The sequence below is a fragment of the Bufo gargarizans genome, chromosome 2 (assembly GCF_014858855.1).
Source record: "Bufo gargarizans isolate SCDJY-AF-19 chromosome 2, ASM1485885v1, whole genome shotgun sequence".
Classification (NCBI taxonomy): Eukaryota; Metazoa; Chordata; class Amphibia; order Anura; family Bufonidae; genus Bufo; species Bufo gargarizans.
The window spans coordinates 213,505,547-213,522,282 of record NC_058081.1 but is presented as its reverse complement, the minus strand read 5'-3'; the positions used below and the strand labels follow the sequence as shown (position 1 = coordinate 213,522,282).

General features: G+C 43.0%; 1 protein-coding gene across 1 annotated transcript in view; it reads left to right on the top strand.

Annotated features, from left to right (window-relative positions):
- LRGUK (leucine rich repeats and guanylate kinase domain containing) overlaps positions 1 to 16,736 on the top strand; it is a 72,540-nt gene that overhangs the window by 32,695 nt on the left and 23,109 nt on the right. Inside the window, exons 12-16 of the mRNA XM_044276734.1 lie at positions 9,655 to 9,751; positions 11,418 to 11,531; positions 13,383 to 13,584; positions 14,385 to 14,495; positions 16,159 to 16,295. Of these exons, the coding sequence (XP_044132669.1) occupies positions 9,655 to 9,751; positions 11,418 to 11,531; positions 13,383 to 13,584; positions 14,385 to 14,495; positions 16,159 to 16,295 (661 nt within the window). The remainder of the gene's footprint in view (positions 1 to 9,654; positions 9,752 to 11,417; positions 11,532 to 13,382; positions 13,585 to 14,384; positions 14,496 to 16,158; positions 16,296 to 16,736) is intronic.

The window sequence follows — 16,736 nt, the reverse complement described above, 5'->3', positions numbered from 1 at the left end:
TGATTACTGCTTTGCACACTCTTGGCATTCTCTTGATGAGCTTCAAGAGGTAGTCACCTGAAATGGTCTTCCAACAGTCTTGAAGGAGTTCCCAGAGATGCTTAGCACTTGTTAGCTCGTTTGCCTTCACTCTGCGGTCCAGCTCACCCCAAACCATCTTGATTGGGTTCAGGTCCGGTGACTGTGGAGGCCAGGTCATCTGGCACAGCACCCCATCACTCTCCTTCATGGTCAAATAGCCCTTACACAGCCTGGAGGTGTGTTTGGGGTCATTGTCCTGTTGAAAAATAAATGATGGTCTAACTAAACGCAAACCGGATGGAATAGCATGCCGCTGCAAGATGCTGTGGTAGCCATGCTGGTTCAGTATGCCTTCAATTTTTAATAAAGCACCCCTACACCATCACACCTCCTCCTCCATGCTTCACGGTGGGAACCAGGCATGTAAAGTCCATCCCTTCACCTTTTCTGCGTCGCACAAAGACACGGTGGTTGGAACCAAAGATCTCAAATTTGGACTCATCAGACCAAAGCACAGATTTCCACTGGTCTAATGTCCATTCCTTGTGTTCTTTAGCCCAAACAAGTCTCTTCTGCTCGTTGCCTGTCCTTAGCAGTGCTTTCCTAGCAGATATTCTACCATGAAGGCCTGATTCACACAGTCTCCTCTTAACAGTTGTTCTAGAGATGTGTCTGCTGCTAGAACTCTGTGTGGCATTGACCTGGTCTCTAATCTGAGCTGCTGTTAACCTGCGATTCCTGAGGCTGGTGACTCGGATGAACTTATCCTCCGCAGCAGAGCTGACTCTTGGTCTTCCTTTCCTGGGGCGGACTGCATGTGAGCCAGTTTCTTTGTAGCGCTTGATGGTTTTTGTGACTGCACTTGGGGACACTTTCAAAGTTTTCCCAGTCACAAAAACCAGTTCCGTTTTGCGTTTAGTTGGACCATCATTTATTTTTCAACAGGACAATGACCCCAAACACACCTCCAGGCTGTGTAAGGGCTATTTGACCATGAAGGAGAGTGATGGGGTGCTGCGCCAGATGACCTGGCCTCCACAGTCACCGGACCTGAACCCAATCAAGATGGTTTGGGGTGAGCTGGACCGCAGAGTGAAGGCAAAAGGGCCAACAAGTGCTAAGCATCTCTGGGAACTCCTTCAAGACTGTTGGAAGACCATTTCAGGTGACTACTTATTGAAGCTCATCAAGAGTGTGCAAAGCAGTAATCAAAGCAAAAGGTGGCTACTTTGAAGAACCTAGAATATGACATATTTTCAGTTGTTTCACACTTGTTTGTTATGTATATAATTCCACATGTGTTAATTCATAGTTTTGATGCCTTCAGTGTGAATCTACAATTTTCATAGTCATGAAAATAAAGAAAACTCTTTTGAATGAGAAAGTGTGTCCAAACTTTTGATCTGTACTGTGTGTATATATATATATATATATATATATATATATATATATATATATAGTTGAGAAATGATGATGATCAATGATGTTGATCACGGGTATGTGTATGTATACAGAGAAGAAATTCACGGCACTCCTGTAGATAGTGCAAATTTTTTTGTCTTTATTCACACGTCACAGCAGTGACGTTTCTCTCATCTACAGGAGTGCCGTGGACTACTTCTGTGTGTGTGTGTGTGTATATATAAACACACACACACACACACATTACTCACAAAAAGTTAGGTATATTTGCATGCGTGGAGTGGGGACCTATCGGCACACAGCGCTGCACACGCCCCCCGCACCGCGCACTGACAAGCAAATGCTGAACCTCATATCCGACGCTACACTCTAATCCCTGTGTCATATGTATACAATGATGGGGGTTGGAGTGTAATATGTGTGTAATGCTCCCTGCCTGTGATAGCTTCCCTCACTTACTACTGTGCGGCCATTTCCTGACTTTCGTGGGCGGGGCTAGGGCGAAATGGGAGCGAGGAGGATGCGGTCACTGCAGGGACTAACATGTGCCCCCTGTGCTGACAGATACCCGGGGTCCAGAATCAGAGGTCCCTAGTGCTCCCAGCTTTGTCCTCCCAGGCTCTTTGGGACTTCTTTGAACTCCAGGATGCGATGCTGCAGCAGGTGCAGCAGTCTCTGCCCGGTGCGCAGGTGTGGGCGGTGTCCTGTAAAGGATACGCTGTGGCAGGCAGCGGTTGCAGGGCCCGGATCCCGGGGACGGAAGAGGCACAGCGGAGCATGCACACTTCACTACACATGCACGGACTCGCACGCACACACACAGGGATTTTATTATAGAGGATATATATCTACTATAATAAAAGCCCTGTGTGCGTGCTCAGGGCTATGTGTCCGTGTGTGCGTGCCAATAATTCAACTGCACGGGGCGCCGTCCAGTCAACACACGGCACTCCACATGCTGCCTGCACCGCCCACACCAGCGCGCCACCCAATCACCACCGCTTCACACGCAACCGCACCGTCCACACCAGCGCGCACGGTGCACCGACCAATCATAACATGGCGCTCCGCACGCCGGCCAATCACCGCCGCCGCTCACAGGTTATGGTGTGCTCTCCACGTTGGAGCGCCGCCATTCCTGTTCGTGCATCACACAGCCGCACAGTCCCAGCACTCTCAGCCACAGACAGCAGCCGCTGCCAGCAGTGTAAGCCACCAGTCACAGTGCCAGCAGTCTCAGCCATCAGTCAGTGCCACCAGTCACAGTGCCAGCAGTCTCAGCCACCAGTCAGTGCCAATACCATTTAATATAGACTGTTCCTTCTAATGTTTATGCACTAATGTTCTAGCGCCCGTTATTGTAACGGGCTTAATGTCTTGTAAAAACATAAAAAGTTCACGCTCCAGTGATATTATATCATGAAAGTAGGGCAAGTAGAAGCAGCAATGGTGATTTCCTCATCTCAAACAAATTATTAAAACAAAAGCCCACACCAGTGGTGGGTATACCCCATCAATTACAGTTTGACAACAACGTCTCCTGCTGTCCACAAGTCGACTTATTGTCTGCTGAGGCATGGCATCCCACTCTTCTTGAAGGGTGGCCCTCAGACCATTGAGGTTCTGGGGTACAGAGTTACCAGTCTCTACGCGGCGACTCAGCTGATCCCATAGGTTTTCAATGGGATTCAGGTCTGGAGAAAGTGCAGGCCACTCCATTTTAGGTCCCCCCAGTCTCCAGCTGCTGTTCCCTAATGAGGCGACCTCGATGAGCTGGCACATTGTCGTCCATGAAGATGAAATAAGGCCTGTGTTGTTCATGCAGAGGCACAATGACTGGATTACTGATGTTATTCAAGTAGTATGGGCTTGTCACAGTACCATTCACAAAGTGTAGGGCGTTCTGTATTGACTAGACACACCGGCCCACTCTGTAACACCACCACCAAAGGCTTGTCTGGTGACAACAGTGACTGATGCATAGCACTCTCCTTGATATCTCCAACATCATTGGCAGCTATCATTTCAGCGTGAATCGACTTTCATCAGTGAACAGCACTGAAGCCCACTGGTCCCTCGTCCAGCGCATATGCTCCCTGGCCCACGCAAGACGATGAGCCCTGTGGTCAGGTATCCTTGGAGGTCTTCTAGCACGCAGACCACATTGATGTAAATGGTTTCCAATGGTCTGACGTCACACTTGAGTGCCTCTTACTTCACTTAAATGTACCTAGAGTTGTGTGGCATTCATCAATGAAGCGGTCATCAGTGTGGGATGTGGCCAAAGGACGACCACTTCTATGCCTTTCTGTGACTCTTCCAGTCTCTGTATCTCTCATACAACCTGCTGATGACACTCTAAGCTCAGTGGTCACTTCCGTCTGAGAACATCCTGTTTGAAGCCTCGCAATGGCGAGGTACTATTGATCAATTGTTAGGTGTCGTCTTGGTCTCATGATGTCTAATTGTGAACAGCATGATGAGGAGGACTGTTCAAATACCAATTCTAATTGAACCAGGAAATTTATTGGGCAATTCATGGTTTAAACACCTGTTGTGAATTTTGCTGTTAAGCTCCTTGTTAGAGAACAGCAAGTTGTGCAAAAAGTACTAAAACACTAAATGGTTGGACATGTGCATTTAAAAGTTTAGAGACGGTCACATTAAGTTCACCGGTAAATGTTAGAGTGCATTTTAGGTTCATCCAGAAGTTTTACCCACAAGCCAAATATCCCTAACTTTTTGTGAGTAGTGTGTGTGTATATAATATATATATATATATATATATATATAAAATCTACTAGGCCCTTGCTTTTATATATGTCACAGAGGCTAACTTAGGGAATAACAAGTGCTGATTCTTCTCAAATTAGGGTGAGCAGCAAATAAGGGGAGAATTATAGAGCTAAACATAGTCTGCCCCCTTTGCCTGCTGCAGTGCCCCTCATTTGGAAATGCTTGCTTCTCACACATTCCCTCTGTGCCATGGATCTCCTCTATCACTTTACGTGTGAATAACTCATCTTTGCCACAATTCAAATGTAACTTTTCCTTCAGATGCCATATGTAAGAGAGAACAAGTTGCATAATAGAGGATCTCATCTCACTGCCAGGATCTGACATCACATACTTTTATTATACTGATATATCACTACTGTATAATTACCACAATGTAAGGAAACAGTAAAATTCAAGAGGTTGTCCCATGAAAAATATTCTACATTTTTCAAACCATCACCTGATCTGAATACTTTTGTAATTGCGTGTAATGGTAAAAATTTAGTATAGCAACTGCGTTATTCAGTGAAATCTACATGTATAGCGCCACCTACTGTTCGCTGTTTTTTTTATTTTATTCTTTGTCCTGCTCACTGAGATGGAAGCACATGTTCATCATTCAACTGCAACCAGCTGCAGTAGAAAGGACATGCCCCCTGAGAAAGGACACACCCACCGTGCTGCCAGCTTGAAATCTATTGGAGCAATGAGTGGGCAGATCTCTGCATCCATGTGGGGTACAGGGCTGGATCTGGTATTCTTAGAAAGATTTCTGGCTTCATTACGTACATGAGGATAAATTTGTTGCAGCGGCTGGCAATGCCGCCTTTCAGAAAAATGGCAGATGTGACAATTTTTTCAAAAAGTCACTGTTAAAAAGTCGCACCTGCGACTTTTTAATGTCACTTTTCAGGTGCACAGTGAATGATAAATCTCCCCCATAGTATTTTAACCCCTCAGACACTACCCATACACCTTTTTATGCCATTACTAAGGGGCCTTAGGCTGGGCCACTGCCTTTTCACGGCAGCCCAGTCTAATCACGCATGTTTGGTACCCAGACCCGAACTTCTTCACAGAAGTTCGGGCTTGGGATTGATGTTCTGAAGATTGTATTATTTTCCCTGATAACATGGTTATAAGGGAAAATAATAGCATTCTGACTACAGAATGCATAGTATAATAGTGCTGGAAGGGTTAAAAATAATAAAAAAAGTTAACTCACCTTCTCCTCTTGTTAGCGTAGATCCCGGTCTGTTCTTTAGCTGTGGACTGAATGACCTGAGGTGACGTCAGATCACATGCTCCAATCACATGGTCCATCACCATGGTGATGGAGCATGTGATCTGACGTCATCAAAGGTCCTTCAGCCACAGCTAAAGAACAGACCGGCCTCTACGCGAACAGGAGGAGAAGGTGAGTTAACTTTTTTATTATTTTTAACCCTTCCAGCACTATTATACTAAGCATTCTGTATTCAGAATGCTATTATTTTCCCTTATAACCATGTTATAAGGGAAAATAATACAGTGAATAGACTGTCACCTAGAACCCATGCGTGAAAATCGCACCGCATCCGCACTTGCTTGCGGATGCATGCGATTTTCACGCAACCCCATTCATTTCTATAGGGCCTGCATTACGTGAAAAACGCACAAAGAGGAGCATGCTGCGATTTTCACGCAACGCATAAGTGATGCGTGAAAATCACCGCTCGTGTGCACAGCCCCATAGAAATGAATGGGTCAGGATTCAGTGCGGGTGCAATGCGTTCACCGCACGCATCGCACCCGCACGGAAAACTCGCCCGTGTGAAAGGGGCCTAAGTCCTGCATGGGTCCCTGTGCAGTGGAGAGCAGGGGCTCAGAGCAGGAGCGCGGCTCTCATGTGAGAGCTAACAGCATGGACCAGCAGGAATTCCAATCTGGGCTGTTTAACCCCTTACATACAGCAGGCAATGGCGCCCGCCACATGTAAGCCGTGACAGAGGGAGCGGACTCCCTCTGTCTCCCATCGGCACCCCGCAATCGCATTTGTGTATAGGCTGGTTGGGACCTAATGTAGACCCCAAGCCTGCCTTGAATGTTCCCCAGCAGGCAGCGTCAGAGGGGTCAATGCCAGTATAGCACTGAAATTAAAATGCAATGCGCTATAGGGATAGTGTATTGTATTTTAGAATCAAACAAAAGATTGTCTGTTATAGTCCCCTTGTGGGACTGATAAAAATGTTATTAAATAAAAAAAAAAAAATTTTTTCCCCATTGACAAATAAAAATAAAATCGCCCCCACATGTTTGGTATTGCTGCGTCTGTAACGACCCGCACTACAGAAATATAATGTAAATTATCCCCTATGGTGAATGCTGTAAAGAATGCCAGAATTGCTATTGCTATTTATTCTTAGTCGCCACTGGAAAAACCTAATACCAAGCGATTAAAAAGTGTTATTTACCCCAAAATAATAGCAATGAAAACTACAAGTTGTCTCGTAGAAATCAAGTCCTCACACAACTCCATAGAAAAAAAAGTTATGGGTCTTGGGATGCGGCGATGCAAAAAGATTTTCTTCTTTTAAAAAAAGGGTGTTTTTTTGCACAAAAGTAGTAAAACGTAAAAAAAAAAAAATAAATGTATTTGGTATCGCTGTAATTGTTCTGACCCAGAGCATAAAGATATTATGTTATTTATGCCCCCCAAAAAAAATGAAGTGGCAGTATTGCTTTTTCCCCATCTGCCTCCCAGAAAGAGTTAATAAAAGTTAATCAGAAAGTTATGTGTACCCTAAAATGGCGCCATTAAAAACTACAACTACTCAAAAAACAAGCCCTCATACAGCTACATAGAAAAAAGGATAGCTCTTGGATGGCAACGATTAAGAAAAGGAAGAAAAACGCTTGGTCAGTAAGGGCCAAAACAGGTTGGCCACTAAGGGGTTAACAGAAGCAATAGAAGGTTACCAAACCCACACTTGAAGATGGAAGACTGACTGATTTACCTTCTCAGTTATGAGCACTGTACGTTAGGATGCTTCATTTTTAGGATCACTAAAGAACATGCTACTTTGAAATATGATGAGGTCCTTATGTGCCACCTTTTTCTCATTTAGACCAGTCTACCGCATACGACTGAAAGCAAATAGAAAGCACATTGATCTGAGGCTGTAAACGACACCTGCTTCCGGTTATTACAGTTTTTATGTCTTACAGAATTCATCAGTTTTTACTTAAAAGCGTGCAACGATGCTGTAATTTAGCACACCGTAGTGTGGGAACAAGCCTGTATGGCCTCATGCACACGACTATTGTGTGTTTTGCGGTCCGCAAATTGCGGATCTGCAAAACACGGATGGCGTCCGTGTGCGTTACGCAATTCGCCGAACGGCACAGACAGCCATTGATATAACTGCCAATTCTTATCCGCAAAACGGACAAGAATAGGAAAGGTTATGAAAGGTTATATTTTTTTTGCAGACCACGGAACAGAGCAACGGATCCAGACAGCACACAGAGTGCTGTCCGCATCTTTTACGGCCCTATTGCAGTGAATGGGTCCGCATCCAGGCTCGGATGCGGACCAAAGCAATGGTCGTGAGCATGAGGCCTAACTGATGTAGAAGTCAGCATAGGCATCATACACAGTGAATTCATAGAAGCTGGCATATCATTTACCATCCAAGAATATTTAAGTGCTGCGGGACTTCTGAAGTTCTCCTGTGTGTTCAAAACTGTACAAATTGAGGAGGTTTTCTGGCTTTGAAGGACCCATCTTAAGATGCCGAGCTGACACTCCATGCAAGAGGCTGGAAAAACATAAAAACTTAATGCTTCGGCCTCATGCACACGGCCGTTGTTTTGGTCCGCATCCGAGCCGCAGTTTTGGCGGCTTGGATGCGCACACATTCACTTCAATGGGGCCGCAAAAGATGCAGACAGCACTCCGTGTGCTGTCCGCATCCGTTGCTCCGTTCCGTGGTCCGCAAAAAAAATATAACCTGTCCTATTCTTATCCGTTTTGTGGACAAGAATAGGTAGTTATATCAATGGCTGTTTGCGCCGTTCCACAAATAGTGGAACGCACACGGACACCATCCGTGTTTTGCGGATACGCAATTTGCGTACTGCAAAACACACAACGGTCGTGTGCATGAGGCCTTCTCCTATTGAAATCAGTGAGAATCAATTGCTTTCAATCTGTGCTTCTCCAGTGTTGACAACTGTATTGTGTGCAGCTCTTAGTGTAAGGGCACTCCGTGCTGTGGCCGTGGACCCAGTGACATGAAAATACAACAATAGATAGGACATGTCTTATCTTCTGCAGTGCGGAGGCACGGACCCGAAATCCCACAGAATCGCTTTGTTGTGCTTCCATGGGCTTTCGATCCATGCCTCCACACCGCAAAAGTCGATGGGTCCACATCCGCACCATGGAGTGCACACGGCCAACGCTCGTGTGTTGCAGACTCGCCGTTTACGGTCCGCAATACATCCCTTACAGTCGTCTGCATGAGCCCTTAGAGTAGGTTCACATCATGTTTCTTTTTCCATTCTTTTTTTCCATCACAAGAACAGAAAAAAAAAGTGTCATTTTGAGCTTCTGCTATGCTCATTTTGCATCTGTTTTTGGAAGTTCCATCAGCGTTTTAGACGCCGGTCTTAACAAAGTCCTATAGCTGGTGGTGCATGCGCCGGAGTTAGGAAGAGGCGCCGCTCTCTACATAGCTTCAGCGGGTATTTCGCCAATTTTAAATGTAAGACATCTTCCGAGCAACTGCAAGTGGCTGAAAATACCATTATGTAGATTTCTTAAAGCAGGGATGTCAAACTAGTGGCCCTCCAGCTGTTGCAAAACTACAACTCCCATCATGCCTGGGCATACTACAGCTATCAGGGAATGATGGGAGTTGTAGTTTTGCAACATCTGGAGGGCCATGAGTTTGACATCCATGTCTTAAAGGGATTATGGCATAATTGATGTAAAAAATGAAAATCAGACGTCATCTAGTGCATGGCAATCTCTTTCAGATTGTCTTCAGCCTTGCAGTTTAGGGGCATGTCCTTTCTGCTGCAGCTCTCTCTGTAACTGCCACAGCTAACAGAACAGATAGCTGGTGGCAATTGAAGATTTTAACTGAGCGTGTTCGACCAGCTCAGTGAGACGGACAAAAAATAAGGAAAAGAACAAACAGCAGGTGGCGCTATACAGATACATTTTTTGCATAACTCACTGGCTATACTACAGTTTTAATTACATTCAATTACAAAAGTATTCAGATCCAGGTGCTGGTTTAAAAAATGTATAATATACTTATGACACAACCTCTTTAAGTAGGCAGTTATGAATAAACTGATTGATATTTATATACGGTATATATAAAAAAAAAATTATTACGTTATTTTGCCACAGATTTATGGGATCATTTCTTTACATTTCAGGCCCTGTCATACAACTCGAAATCCGTACTTTGGAGAGGAAAAGCGGTTTGATTACCATTTTGTCACGCCAGAGATATTTGAGGAAATGACTTGTTCTGTAAGAAAATGTCAACTATTATTATAAGCTCTAATACAGTAATACAAAAAGTCAGTAATCAGCCTCCTGTGCAAAAACCACTTCTCCCCGCAATCACAGTCTCTCGATGTGTGTAGACTCAAATATACAAGATTGCCTCATATTTATATCTGCTTGAGCAGTCATTCTGATACCCATGGGTGAATCCCCTTCATATTCTTTATTGATCTGTAGGAAATTCCATAGTCACATAGAGATGTAAAAACATGAGCAACACCAAGTGCAACATCCCCTAAGAGCAAAGTGGGGGGGTATATGCAAGTTACAATAGTCAATAAGCAAACCCAAACAATATTGCTGCTTTAGAAAGAGAATACCAATGATGAGACAAAATGTCCTCCTCTCCAACACCGCTGATACCTTAAAAGTCTTGATTCTCTCAAAGATTTATTCACCAACACTCAGCAACAGCTAAGTGTTAGTGAATAAATCTTTGAGAGAATCAAGACTGGAGAGTGCTGCGGTTTCTTTACAAGTGCATCTAAAGTTGGGGGAGTCTGAGACTGACTTTGGACACGGCAGGCACCACCACAATAAGGAACGGTATGTACCCCTATTTTCCGTTGTGCTGCTACATTTTTTTTTTTTCCTGTTCTACATTTTTTTTTTTCCTGTTACTCCTTAAAAGTGAAAACTGGGCTATTTATTCACACATATCATACAGCAACGTTTCGGTTCTCTCTCGGAACCTTTCTCAAGCCAAGTCCAAGACTTGGCTTGAAAAAAGGTTCTGAGAGAGAACCGAAACGTTGCTGTATGACATGTGTGAATAAAAAGCCAATTTTTCACTTTTAAGGAGTGCCGTGGATTTTTGCGACTCATATATGAGTGGTGACATCAGTACTTGGTTGACAAATAAGAGTGGTGGTGAGGAGGTAGTATGTGAACCAAAGAGACCACCAAGAACTAATAATAATAGATCAATGCTCATCAAAGATTAATACTTAGATTAGATTTTTTGAATTAATACCAAACATATGTGCACTCAATTCGCTGGGGGTAGTCATCAGAATAAGCACATAACACCTGTGATGTAGAACCCCCCTGGCCAGGATTGCATGTAGGATGTCAGTGATGGATGGCAGCACACTTCAAAGGCTTCAGATCAATCACTTTATTGTAACAAGCAGGGCTGAACGCGTTTCGGGGACCAATATTCCCCTTCCTCAGGAGCAGGTGCAAAGGAGACAAATATACAATGCTAGCAGATATATATATACCCACCATAAATGGGGGAGAGAAAAGGAAGAACATGCTTCCAAATGTTGCATATGCCAGCCAACAACCAAAGTCTTTTCCAACTTCTATTTCTGGCAACAGTAGGGGAGATTTATCAAACTGTAAAGTAGAACTGGCTTAGTTGCCCACAGCAACCAATCAGATTTCACCTTTCATTTTCCAAAGGAGTTCTGAAAAATGAAAGGTGGACTCTGATTGGTTGCTATGGGCAACTAAGCCAGTTCTACTTTACACCAGTTTGATAAATCTCCTCCAGTGTCTTTTTGAGATTCCTGGGCTATGTGTTATTTCCTGTACAGGATACAAATGTTTGGAGTGTGCTGTGGACTATATGTTAGACTCCAATACTCTGATTTTTGTGGCATCATCTGTTATCTGGGCATTTTAGGGTGAGTTTCTCCTGACTATGAAATACAGTGGACACTACTATGGTCTGAGCAGAGAGGCTGTGGAATCAGTTGCAAGAGAAGGTCTTGCCTGCTGCACGCACCTGGAAATAGAGGTACAGTACGTCCAACTACAGCACCAACTTCAGTTTTTTGTATCATATTTTATTACAATGGTAAATATGTCACTAAGAGATGCTGTCTAAAACTGCACCTACTTACCTGGAATTCTTCATGAATCTTGTTTAAATTTCACTTTAGATGAAGGATGAGCGATTCCATTGTACCGGTTTGGAATTCGTCCTGAATGTCCCAAAAAGATTGGATTCAAACCAAATTTTTAAAATTTGTTTTGGGTAAAAGAGGGAGAGGGAAAGGAGGTAGACTATTCTGAGCTTCTAATATAATAGAGATTCTGCACTCCAAGGTATAGTATGCAATCACACGTGATTTATCCAACAATATCCCTATGCTCTAGTGATGTATAAACCTTATCGGCAACAAGCCTTCTTCAGATACCTGGATGCCGCACTGGATGGGGATATGCTCTACTAGCATAATGCTACTTGCCGGAGCCTCCAGTTCAAACTTTCAAACCACACCTTATCATATCCCCATCCAGTGCGTCATCCAGATATGTGAAGAAGGCTTGTTGCCGATGAGGTTTATACATCACTACTGGGATATTGTTGGATAACTCACGTGTGATTGCATACTATACCTTGGAGTGCAGAATCTCTACTATATTAGAAACTTAGAAAAGTCTACCTCCCTCTCTCTCATTGACCCAAAACACATTTTAAAATTCAGAACGAATTACACATCGGAAATTCAGAATGAATTCCAAACCTGTACAATCAAATCGCTCATCCTTCATCTGAAGTGAAATTTTAACAAGAAAACAGTTCATGAAGAATTCCAGGTATGTAGGTGCAGTTTTAGACAGCATCTCTTAGTGAAAGAATCTGAGTGCAAAATCTCTATTATATTGTTAAGACTGGTTCCGGACCCATCTTTGCACCCTCAAGACTAGGAGAGTGTGCATGCGTACGTCCATTCTGCCCCAAAATAGAACACGTCCTATTCTTCTATATTTTGTGGACAAGGATAGGACATTTCTACAGAAGTAAAAAAAAAAATTAATGGCTGCATGCACATAGCAAGGATCTGTGGTTTACGGATCCGCGATTACAGCCGTGTGCTTGATCCCTTACAGAGAGTGCCTAGTATGTGTAGTAGTTGTGCGGAGTATAGGCCAGGCAACGACCCTCTGGGTTTCTGGGACATATTCAAATTAGCCTTCCTAAGCATGTCTGATGCCAGTAGATTTAAGATGTGCTAATTTGCATCTGTTTTTCCCAGACACCCAGAGGAGCGTTGACTGGCTTACAATACTCATGCATACTCTGCGCCCTCCATAAGGAAAAATAGTACCCCAACCAAGGCCTCTCAGTCAGCCAAGCAAGTATTCTTTGCCCAGCTCCGTTAAAGGGTAGTTACTCGGAATGAGCTGGGTTCCTGGTATGAGACACTCAGTATTCCTTTCATCTTGGAAAGGAGACTAGTTTGCATGTCTCTTTCAGAGAAGCAGTATGTGGGGACACAAGCATAGCAGTAGACAAAAAAAATCTTATGAAAAAGCAGTGACTGAACAGTTTGAGTCTCTCTCTCTCATCCTAGAGTCTTTCCAGAAAAGAATATAAGTCTTAGGAGACCAGGGATAGTATACCCCCTTTCATAGCAAATGGAGCATATCAAATCAAACTTTTTAAAAAATTTGGATAGTGGTAATCACAGTTTTCCACAGACTATGAATAGTTTATATATTGCTGCAATTATATTCTTACCCACACACCCCTCCACAACACCTACAGGTCCCACCAGTTCTGAGAAGATGTATGAGTAACTATAATATATGTTAGCTTTAAAGCATAACACTGTATTATTGATATATGTTCATGTTTTAGGGCGTACGGAGCTTGAAAAATTCTTATTTTGAACCCCGCTGCATATTGCTCCTTCCAATGAACAAGGAGAAGTATGAAGGTTGGCTGAGGCGAAAGGGCTTGTTCACTAGACCTGAGATAGATGTTGCCGTTTCCAGAGTGGATATGTACATGAAGATACACCAGGATCACCCTGGCTTCTTTGATGCCATTATTAACACTGGTAATGAGAAATCTCATGCTCATTGTATTTAAAGGGGTTGTCCAGTATTTTAATATTGATAGCCTACAATCAGCATAGGTCATCAGATCAGCTGTTGAGGAGTAGCTCCGGTGACAGAACTACACAGCTTTATCCATTATAGAGTAGACAGAGCTGGTTACTGTAGTGCTGCAACCAGCAGTAACCAGCTCCATCCATCATGTTATCTTAGACTTGCAGTATACAAAAAAAAAAATGGATCCACAAAAAATTGGTTCAACAGGACTGAAAAGTTAGACCGTGTTAATAACCATGATATTTTTATGGTAATGTTTTTCTAATTTTCAATGTATTTTCAATCTGTATAATAAAAAAATCCTAAAAATCTTGGTTTCATACTGACCACTGAACTTCACAATAAGCTGACCCTTCTTAGACTGAAGAGATCAATGTTCAGCAGTCATCCCATTATTATCACGTGCAGGATTACAGCGAAGTGTAAAATCATTATAGGATCACGGAGTATGTCTAGAACATTCTCCAGTAAAAGTCAATGAGTCCTCTCCAGACTAGAGGTTTTATCCAAGTCCATGTGGCTGCTGTATCTCTGAATGCTGTTAACAGAGGTAGCAGCAACCATGTACAATAATGTACAGAAAATATAGAATAGAATCATTGTAAGTGATCTATTACCCTTAATAAGGCCTGTATGTTGGCAAATGACCATGACGTGCTTCATACAAAAAAAAAAAAAAAAATAGATATTATTTTTGTATTTTAGTGAATGCTCTGTTTTAGAAGGCTTTATTCTCTTTGTGCAGATGACTTAGATGAAGCCTACAGCAAGTTAAGATTGTTGGTTAAAGAATACCTTGGTCTACTGGAGCCAGCACTGTCTAGTGAGAGTTCTAGCAGAACTAAGTCGGGAACTGGTAAGTTTCTTTAAAGGCATCTTCTCCTTTGGACAACCCCTACTTGTTACAAGGGTCCCTTTTACATTAGTCAGATCACAAAGTGTCCCCCAGCTGAGACCCCCAGCAATCAGCTGTAACTTGTGGGACTATCTGCTAGCAGTTAAATGGGTAGTGTAGCGACACAAAAAAAAATCTGATCTAAATTAATAAAACTTACTAATATATTTTCATCCTAAAAGATGAACAGATGGCTGGATTTCTCACCCCTCCCACAGGTCAGTAACGTGCTAGAAGGGGTCTGGCTCGCTTCATTAGCTAATCCAGCCCCCTTCTCTGTCTGTCACATCTGATGCATTTTTTTTCTCCATGGAAACCCCCTTTAAAGTAGATTAGTTTTTTAAAATTTACATTCACAAAACAAGCAAATAATTTTTGTCAATGGTCGGCTTGACCATTGACAAAAATTATTTGCTTGTTTTGTGAATGTAAATTTAAAAAAACTAATCTACTTTAAAGGGGGTTTCCATGGAGAAAAAAAAAGCATCAGATGTGACAGACAGAGAAGGAGTTTTCTGGTTTGCATGAACATTCTTTAAAATAATTGTTTATGAAGGTGACTGTAATGTTGTGGAGAACATTCAGAAAGATACACTAGTCGGCACTGCCATGTGCGCAGCAACAAACAATACACTGGAGGGGGCCCACCAGACCAGTGAGGCCAAACAGTCCTCGGATATCATTAATCAAATAGAAAAAAGCAGCAGCCAAAATCCACTCTGGCCAGTTTAAACCAGGGATGCTCAAACGCATGCCCTTCAGCTGTTGTAAAACTACAACTACCACCACCACCATGCCCTGCTGTAGGCTGTCCGGGCATGCTGGGAGTTGTAGTTTTGCAACATTTGGAGGGCCGCAGGTTGGGCATGCCTGCTTTAAACTGTACAAGTGGTCTAGGATGGTATTCACATACTAGGAGACAACCTGATTTGTGGATAGGTCATCAGTTATAAAGTCTTGACGAAGCACAAAGAGTGTGAACCGGCCGTTGACTGGTACGTAACGCCCATCCTAGACCGCTTGTATTGTTTTAAAGGAATATATAGTTTTTAGTGAATGCTGCTGCTTTTTTCTCTTTGATTGGTAACTGTCCTTCTGTAATGTATTTATTTTACCTTTTATTGCTCCTGTCTGTTAAAAAAGCACAGTAGGCCCAGAAAAGCCCTTTAAGGTTCAACTTACCTGCATTTCCAGCATTATCTGAGTTTCTTCTAAAACCATATAATACATCAGAAAAGAAAGAAAGTGAGGAAAATACTATCTTTAGTATCCATTCACACGTCCGTAGTGTATTGCGGATCTGCAATACACCCGGCCGGCACCCCCATAGAACTGCCTATTCTTGTCCGCAATTGCGGACAAGAATAAGGCATGTTCTATATTTTTCCGGAGCCGCGGACCGGAAGATCGGGGGCTTGCTCCAGAAATGCGGATGTGTACAGCACACTGTGTGCTGTCCGCATCCATTCCTGCCCCATTGAGAATAAATGGGTCCGCACCCATTCTGCAGAATTGCGGAACGGGTGCAGACACATTCACGGACGTGTGAATGTGGACCCTTATTCTGCATAAGCTGTCGATGTTGATTCTTTTATATTGTGGCTTTTTTTTTTTCTAAATTTAGACCACGGAAAGCCAATCGCCGGATCCTCACCAAAAGGACCATATAAATCTTCACAAAACAATGAATTTCAGGATTCTGCTGCAAGAAACTATTCTGCTAAAATCTTTGTAAAAGTATCGCCACAGAAGACTCCTGCTGTAAGCACGTCGGTGTTTTGTGGGAAGTTCATGAAAACCATTCGGTGGTTGTAGTGATGGCGGTCTTTATTTTCTAACATAGTTCACAAGAAAGTAACAATTTGCAAGAAAGTCTGGTACAATATATGTTAGTGGGGTTTTACATGACTCCCCCTGATTGGGCGAGCAGCTCGTAGGTTGGTATCAGGGGGTTAAGAGAGCTAAGATCTCAGTATCACAAATATAATTCAAATCTGCATGGCCAAGTGGAAAAAATATTTGAATTCCGATCTCTATATGATCCAAGTAAAGGAAAGAATGTGGAAAGGTCTAAGGCAGAATGAGCAGATGTAATATTGGGGAAAATGGAGTGAGATTCAGCTTAAAAGGGTTTTCCAAGATAGGTCATCAGTAACTGATCAGTGGGGGTCTGACACCCGGGACCCCTGCTGATCAGCTGAT